Here is an 8,886-nt window from a genome sequence, read left to right on the forward strand (position 1 = left end):
CCGAGGACCTATCCACATCATCATTTACCCAGAATGCTTTGTGTGTAAATAAAATGGATCAGTCAGTGTAATATATTTTTAACATTTACAAAACGAATCAGCCTACAGTATTTTTCCAGACTATATTTTGCAGTTAAAATATCCATCCATTCATCCATCCATCCATCCATCCATTTAAACCTACATATTAAAAACAGAGGACAGTGAGTATATCTACCTTGAGTTTTTCCAAAAAATTGGTTCCTCCGAAGGCCCGTAGCAGTTTTGGTGTWGGTGGTTTGGGTCCGAACAGTGCCAGTCCTTTCTTCTTTTCCTCCTCCACTTTGGCTGCAGCYGGGCCTTTGGCCTTCATTAGTTTTCTACAAACAAAAATCAGCCAAATATTTCTAAAACTTTGAAAACTTTCTCAACTGGCACCCTCATCCAAGGTGAAACTGATCCTRGACTCACTTGCCCTTCCGAGCCAACACTTTCTGGGACTCTGGGTAGTGGACCAGAATGTCAAACAAGTCTTTCTTCTCCAGGACAAACAGGTTGGCAAAACCGTAGGCTTTAACATTCGCTGTCCGTCTGTTCCCACCGTCTTTAGACGACTGTAACAAACTAACAAACATTTTCTGTTTCAATATTTACAGACRTCTGGTTACATTTCAGGTTTTGAGCAGAATGTTAGTGTTTTGCACATTAACAAACACATTGTTTTTCCTTTCTGTGAACCGACCTACCTGATTTCTCCGAACACACAGCCGGCCTTCAGTGTCACGAACACGATGCTGTTGTCAGGTCCTCCCACCACCTGGACCGCTCCGCCCTTAATGATATACATCTCCTTGCCGATGTCTCCCTGCACAGGTACACAAGTATTTAGACAATGACAGGGTTCTGGGAGAAAATACCACCAGACTGGATGTTTGAAGTCTTTGATGTAAAATAAAACTTTCAGAAAAACAYCAAGCTCATCCACAGATCGGGGCTGGAACCATCGATCCAAACAGAATGGTCTAAAAGTTATTRCTGATTCTTTACACAACCTCATCATCACCAATAATAATAAAAAGAGCAGTATTGTTCCARTGGTATAAAGCAGACTCACCTTTTTCACAACAAAGTCCCCAGGCAGGTAAATGATGGACTTAAGCCTCAGYAACATATCCACCAACATCTGCTGGTCACAGCCCTGTGGAGGTGTAGAGATTTAACAAGCTGGTTTTCTGTAACATGGTGTCAACATGAGACCGGTATGTTTTTATACCACCTTAAAAAGATCAATCTTCTGAAACGTTGCCAGGTTGATGTCCACGGCAATGGCGGTCCTCATTACAAGAGGCATCTTATCCAGCAGCTCAGACTCATCTGAACATTCAGTAGAATTAATAAAATGACTCCAGAGCAACAAACGGAGGTAGCATGATGTATATTTTAGGAATATAAAGTCCTTYGTCYGGTAAATACTAACCCAGCATGCCCTGGGCGTCCCACGTGTAGGTGTACCAGGTGCGAACTCTGTTCTGAACCATGTGGGGAATGTGATTGGTCACCATGTAGGCCACTGTGTTGTCCATGGAGGTACGGAAGTAGGTCTGTCCCGCCGTGGCTGCTCCAATGACATCCCTCATCTGAGGCAACACAACAAAAAACGACAAAAACAGAGGAAAGCTTTCATTAACACAAATAATTTGATTTGTTTTTAGCTGTGGAAACCCTGTAGACAGGAAAGCTTCACAAGACACTGGACGCAAAGATGGGTAATGGGGTATCTTACGTTACGAGCAGATGGGTTCATGCGTTACCTGTCCAATCAGACTGGAGAACACAAAGACCCCAATGAAAAAGTTTGTCATCTGGAAGCTGATCTCGAAGACGGTGTGGGGTTCGCTAAGACCCCCGATGTTGATCAGACTGCGGACAGCAAARTAGTAGCAGCGCAGGTACCTGTGGAGAAGGTGACGGGAGCATTAAGCAACCTGAGTCAACAGTTTGGGCGGCTTCGGATTGCATTTCTGCCATTATTTAAAGATATGTTCCTGTTGGTCTTATAGAGCCAGGACTTTTATCAGGAACTTTAGAGGTCTGAGACCATGATCCTCAACCAGAAAGAATGGACCTGCTGGTTTGGGAAAGAGCCACTGCCTCGATTGGAGGAGTTCGAGTACTCAAGGTCTTCTGAGTGAGTTGGTGGGAATGGATGCAGGAGGTAGCAGAGTCTGAGCTCTCAGTTTAGTAAAAAATCCTCACTCCAAACCTCACCAACAGTTTCAAGCTGCTGATAATAACCAACAGAACACAACTGACTGATAAATTCAGCTATTCTGTAAAACCTTAAGGAGATAGTTTAGTCATCTATGCAGTACATTTAGGTTGATGAACACGTTGAACAAAGGAAATATTCCCATTAACAGCATCGACCAAAAATCCACATACTGTATTTTCAGGTTTTTACCAGATAAGGTGGAGCTAGACTTTTTTGCAACAGGTAGCAAAGGCGTTTTTTATACATACAAATAAAGAAATCTACTCAGATGTAAAAATATAAATTGGCCACACAGATCTAGTTGGTTCTAATTCAGCCATTTTAAGACTTRTTGGGCTGAAACTTGTGGTGTAGCTAAGAATGATCCAAGACACATTCCAATTGTTAATCCCAATTTAAGCTAACCGCTAATACTAATGCCCCCACAAAGAGCTATAATTCAGCTATGTTTAGACAAAAAAAATCCAAAACACTAATCAAAAAATCAAGTTGGCCACCACAGCTAACTTAAATGGTGATAATTCATTCATTTTAAGACTTACTGAGCTGAAATTTGTTTTGATGGGAGTTGTAATCACCAACACGTAGTGCAGTCAAATCACAAATCAAAATGGCAGCAACATGGTAATACCTGAGGAACTTTTCTAGATGTCATTGTTACAGACAGGCCACTAGATGTCACCCAATTTTCATCAACTGTTGCTTCAACCCAGAACCATCACACACAATTATTGATTTATTATAATTCAGTGGCTCTGGGAACTCCTTATGACACCAGAAAATACAGATGATTGACARATATCTACTCAGATTTTGCTCCAACTGTTCATCTTTTAATGCCACATGCAATCCCTACCTACTTGTCAGTCATGTGGCTCTGCCTGTTCATAAACAAAACCAGGTATTACCTCGATAGCAACACTTCAAGGAACTCCTTTTTAAACAAGCGGGCCGGTTCTGTAACAATTAATCAAACTGAAGCACAAAGTTAAAGTGTCTGCGACAACAAATTTCTGCAATAAATATTAATGTATTTTTGGAAAGATAACACAGATAATATATTGTAAGAAAAAAAAGATTTCACGTCGCTGAGATGAACAGTTGCTGAGATATTTGCATGTGAAGTAACAGGAAGTGATGTCAAAGGTGAATGTCTGAACAGAGCGATGCTAAAATGGCCAACAACCCAGACTGTAGAGAAGTATCTGATGTTTCTTTAGATTATTTTAATCACTATCATAGAGAGATGAGCAAGAGTCAGAGTTCAAATAATATTGTTTCAACAAACAAAAACCAGCGAGTTTTCTTCCTCTAAGAGTTCCCCTTYGATGTCACTTCCTGTTTCACTTTAGCTGAGCCAAATTCAAAAGAAAATATACCAATTATGTGACATAAAGGATAAAATAGTGTGCATTATGCCAAGTTTCTTCAATATAAATATTTACTTTGACTATTTGTATTTCATGAATATGTATGTTACAGGCTCTTTAAAGGCAGTAAAACAGAGGTGTTGTACTTACGCACTGCCCTGGCCCGAGTAGACCCACTTGGTCTTCCCGATGCCCTGATATTCTGATGCCACATAGTAAAARCAGGCGTTGAGGTGGAGCATGAAGAGGAGGTAACCGATGGTTCGAATCACTCTAAGAAAGACGCAATATAATCAGGTTAGACAGCGTCATACTGTAGAGACGCTTCTCATTGGTAGGAACAGGGCGTTTATAAAAGATAGAACTAAATATAAACATATTATTATGATAAATTTTGTTGCATTTTCCAGAGATTAGTGACTGAAACTACACACAATGTTTGTAAAAATACTGTCACAGCTGCTGAAGTCATCTTCCAGCACCCACCTCCAGATGTACGCCTTGGCCAAGATGCTCTCCAAACGATCACTGAACTCAAAAAATGTGTCTACCTGAAGAAGTAAAGCCTCTTTAGAGACAAAACAAACATCTGGATTATGTTTTAGTTGTCTCAACAACAGAGTTTTACCTTCAGAATCCGATTGAGCCTGAAAAGGGATTTGAACCCAAACTGCAGGTATAGCAAGTCTAACGGTAGAACCGACACTATGTCCAACTGTTGGAGGAAGAAAACGAAGTGAGGTCTTCATCACGGGTTCAAACTTTGCTTTAAAGATCTGTGAACGAAATCAAAATACCACAAATCTCTCAGATGCTCTGTAGTGTTTTGTTGTCATTCCACGGTCTTTCTGAAAGAAAAAATAAATAAAAGCAACTGGTCATAATTCATATTTCATACTTGACTGGACCAATTTTCATCTTGTCGGGMTTTACTCCATTTCTGTTCCAAACCACAGCATGAAAAAAAAAAACAGTTTAAACTCTGCGAGCCTTGCTRCTCTTTTACTTGGTCTCCTGGACACATAAAACATCTACCGTCCTTCCCTGCATCACATCACCTCTCTACCTTTACCTCTACCCYACATTTAGAGTTGTTTCAGTCCTAAACKCTTGATTTTCTTCCTCYACTTCTGGTTCCTGGCACAATTYATGTAARCAGCACCAGTGGCAGTGGTACGATGTTGTTTTGACCTTTGTTTTTGGCACACCACAATCTGTGTCCTCATTCATCCATTCACACAGCACTCTACCTGATCTCCTACAAAGCTAACATGAACAATCATCTATGGAGACTAATCAGTGCCAATCACATTCATACACTGATGGGACACACATCAGAGGCATTGGGGTTAAGTGTCTTGCCMAAGGACACAACAACTGWGACAGCTGGACGGGGGATCRAACCRGCGACCTTCCGGTTCCAGGACGACTCCCCTAATCACTCTGCCACAGCGGCCCCCACAAAAGTGTTTACCCTCACCATTTACCCAGGCTTTGAACCGACACTGACTTGTGCTCCTTAGTGCTGTTTTTYATTGCCCACCTGCACAAATCAAACCTGCCTCAACTTTCTTTGTACTCCCTTTGGTAATCTACCCCACGTTTATAGTTCGATGTAATGGAGGACGTTTATATATACTTATAAATAACAGTAGACAGCTTTGGACCAGTCTTTTGATGAGTAGTATCTAGCATAGTCCTGGTTTCTAGAGCCACAAGTGGAGGAGTTCAAGTATCTGAGTGTCACGAGTGATGGTAGGATGGAGCAGGAGATGCATCAACAGATCGGGGCATCATCTTCAGTAAWGAAGGCATTGCTTCAATCRGTTGTGGTGAAGACGGTTTAGTCGAAAGGCAAAGCTCTGTTTAATGGTCTGTCTTCTTTCCAACCCTCACCTGTGGTCAYGAGGCGTGGATCATGACCRAAAGAACCAGATCCTGGATACAAGTGGCCGAAATGAGCTTCCTTCGTAGGGTGGCTGGATTCAGAGAGCTGCTCCTCCGCATCGAAAGGAGTCAGTTGAGGTGGTTCATCTGATCAGGAGCCTCCTGGACGCCTCAGTTTAGAGGCGTTCAGTGTACGTCCCACTAGTAGGGGGCCCCAGAGAAGACCCAGGACTCACTGGAGAGGGAGGACTGGGTTTCTCCCCTGGACCTGTTGCCTCTGCGACCCAACTATAGATAAGTGGTAGAAGATAGATTTGGTTTCTAGACATGTTTTCTGGGGGGAGGCATCTAAATACAACCCAAGTGCTYACCAGGATCCCATGACAGATCTAGGAGGGGTTTCCGGTTCTTGCAAAGAAACTCAGACACCCCCAAGAAGGTCAGAAGACTTCTAGAGATTTCCTTGCCAACTCTTGCCACCCAGTGATCCTTTAGAAAGTTTAGAGCAACCCTTTAATGTTAGATAAGAACCCAGGATTTACGGGTACAAAATGGTAACTATGAAACAGCACCTAAATCCAAGACARGGGTACAAAATAGCAAAAATCATAAACTCACTATGATGTCTCCTCCTTTGACGAACTGCTTGCGAGGCTGAAACATGATGGAGTCCATCAGGTAGACCAGATCTGCCAGGATGTCCAAGCCGAACCAGATTGGGACGGAGGTCTCGGTGTGGTACGGGAAGCACATCCGGGCCGTGACGAACCACATGTTGTAGTTGAAGGCCACCGTCACCAAACTCAGCCAGGCGATGTAGCGACGATCCGTGAAGGGGTCGATGGTGGGCCCCAGCATGGAATCCATGGGGACCTCGATGGGCTTCAACATCAGGTCCACCACAGACCACCAGGCTGCGATCATCCTGGCCTTGACGGGAACCTTCACTTTCTTTTCCTCCTCTTTCCGTTTCTCCTCCTCCTCCTTCTTCTTCTGCTCGGCTTCCTTCTTCTTCTTCTCCTGCTCTTCTTTTCTCTTCTTGTCTGCCTCCTCCTTTTTGATCCGGTTCTCCTCGGCCTGCCGAGCTCGCTCTTCTATCACCTGTGCGTATTCGTCTTTGGGGAGCAACGGAGCTGAAAGGAAAATATTAAGAAGTTCTTCTTTTTGCCATCGGCCTCAATGAAAAGATGAAGGGTGTTGTTGGTACTCACTGACAGGAGGGGTGATCTCAGGCGATGAGGCGTGCTGGTCCACCACCTTCTCCTTGTACAGGACGAGGCGCTCTTTCATTCGTTTGGCGCAGAGTCTGAGCTGCTGGTCGGCGTATGTGTTGATCACTATCGGTGGAGGAGGAGCATCGTCCTGCCTAAAGATCAAAAACACTTCCAGTCAACTGTTTTATTAACAATATTGTGATTTTTTTGACAGTAGGAAGAGAATAAAGATTATCAATAATTTGTCACACTTAAGGAAATTCTTGATTTTTTTCTTTTTCTGTGTTATAATTACTCTCATGGTTTGTTATTCACAGTAAAATGTTTTGAAAAGAGACAGTTTGCCTGAATGTGAATAGATGTTCATGTTTCGCCCTCTAGTGGGGACCCTTCAGTACTACATGTGACACAAGAACTCATTAAACACTACACTTCACAAAGTTGAAGTAAATGTTGAACACTGATTCTGTCTGTGGAAGATCCTGAAAGATGTCAGATGTTCAAACATGAAGCTGAGGCCGTTTTTTGACAGAAATAAGTTGCAGAGAAAACAGGATGACTCATTATGACGCTTTTTATTTTACCCTAAAACTACCTCTGTACGTACCTTATATGCTACCGGGGTACATATCCCRTAACTATCAGGGTATGTACCTTATACCACGAGTATGTAACAACCCAGATACAATCTAAGTAATTATCTGGGTATGTAAACTGTAACTAACAGGATACATCTACTAGGATATGGGATATTTACTCAGTACCCTGTAACTAACCAGGTAAAATCTATTTAACTACTTGGGTTACATACATAGTTAATACTTATGTATCCTTTAATTACATGGGTATGTGTCCTGTAATTACTYTGATACATACCCTGTAAATAACTGGGTATGTAATTTATAATATTAGTGTGTATCTGGTAACAACCAAGGTAARTTCCTGGTAAATACACGGGTACAAMYCGGTTACTAMCGGGATACACAACCTGTAACTACCTGGGTAAAAATACTTTGACTACATGAAAATGTATTTAGTTAATACCCTGTTATAAGTACCGTTTAACTACTCAGGCATGTACCCTTTAACTAGCAGGGGAAAAATCATTTTAATACATTAAAAGTACCCTGTTCATAGCTGGGTACGTACTCTGTAACTATGTGGGTAAAAGCCCTTTAACTACATGAAAACATACGCAGGTAATACTTGTGTACATGTCCTGTAATGAACAGGGTACACTCCCTGTAGTTACCTGGGTACGTACTTTGTAACAACACAGGTACATACTTTGTACTGTCAGGTATGTGCCATGTGAGTACAGGTCATGAATCATTTTCAGCACATCTGATGTTAGAGTGGAGAGGATTAGCCGTTAGCTGTTAGCTGTTAGCTGTTGCCTCCACGTCTGTGCGAGCTGAGCCCTGATGAGCTCCTCATGCAGAAAGAGCTGAGAAGCTTTTAATCCACTTTCAGGTCAGTCCTCAGTTAATCACGTCGCAGCAGGAGATAAAGATCTGCAGCTCCACAGCTTTCTGTCTGCTTAATGAGGGCAGCTGCTGATTCTTTACAAACAGGTTTGTGGATCTCTGTGTGGAAAATGTAGTTTGTTTGATGATGATGATGATGATGATGATGATGATGATGATGATGATGAGACTGTTGTTTTATTCTAAACATATTGAAACAGTTTGCAAATCTCATAAACTCATTTTGTTTAGAACACTGTAAACATCAAACATTTTAACTCAGTCTCTGTGTGTGTTAGCTGCTGAAAACAGAGACACTAATGCAGCCCCATAGCATCAGCGAGGCAGGCTTCTGAACTGATAACAGACCAAACAGTTCTAATTATTCCTGTATGTTTAGATTGATTTGATTAAAGAGTGCTGAGGCCCCGTCTGACTGATTCAGCCTCTAAACAAGTCGTGAAGCTGCGTTTCTCAACTTTAAAACTTTTATTAGTTTTTAACATTTGATGTGTTTCCGTTGTTTTATCGTGAATAAAATATGTGTTTTTTGAGATTTTTAAATCACTGACTTCTGTTTTCATGTAATTTTCCCAAACTGGAGTCGCAGTTAAAAACTGGGTGCAGGTCTTACCCCTCAGGTCTAGGCTGGTCTGGGTTTGCAGGTGGAGCTGCCGGGGCCGGGGTCGGTGCAGGAG

General features: G+C 42.1%; 1 protein-coding gene across 1 annotated transcript in view; it reads right to left on the minus strand.

The window, feature by feature from the left end:
- cngb3.1 (cyclic nucleotide gated channel subunit beta 3, tandem duplicate 1) overlaps window positions 1–8,874 on the minus strand; it is a gene marked incomplete at its 5' end in the record, with an annotated part of 26,508 nt that extends 17,634 nt beyond the window's left edge. Inside the window, 14 exon segments of the mRNA XM_014001627.1 lie at window positions 218–359; window positions 451–603; window positions 726–844; window positions 1,094–1,177; window positions 1,256–1,353; window positions 1,457–1,616; window positions 1,791–1,932; window positions 3,772–3,894; window positions 4,108–4,172; window positions 4,250–4,336; window positions 4,419–4,469; window positions 6,127–6,641; window positions 6,720–6,874; window positions 8,823–8,874. Of these exon segments, the coding sequence (XP_013857081.1) occupies window positions 218–359; window positions 451–603; window positions 726–844; window positions 1,094–1,177; window positions 1,256–1,353; window positions 1,457–1,616; window positions 1,791–1,932; window positions 3,772–3,894; window positions 4,108–4,172; window positions 4,250–4,336; window positions 4,419–4,469; window positions 6,127–6,641; window positions 6,720–6,798 (1,818 nt within the window).
- Window positions 8,875–8,886: the final 12 nt, after the last annotated feature.

Source organism: Austrofundulus limnaeus, unplaced genomic scaffold (assembly GCF_001266775.1).
Source record: "Austrofundulus limnaeus strain Quisiro unplaced genomic scaffold, Austrofundulus_limnaeus-1.0 Scaffold9, whole genome shotgun sequence".
In the NCBI taxonomy this organism is placed as follows: Eukaryota; Metazoa; Chordata; class Actinopteri; order Cyprinodontiformes; family Rivulidae; genus Austrofundulus; species Austrofundulus limnaeus.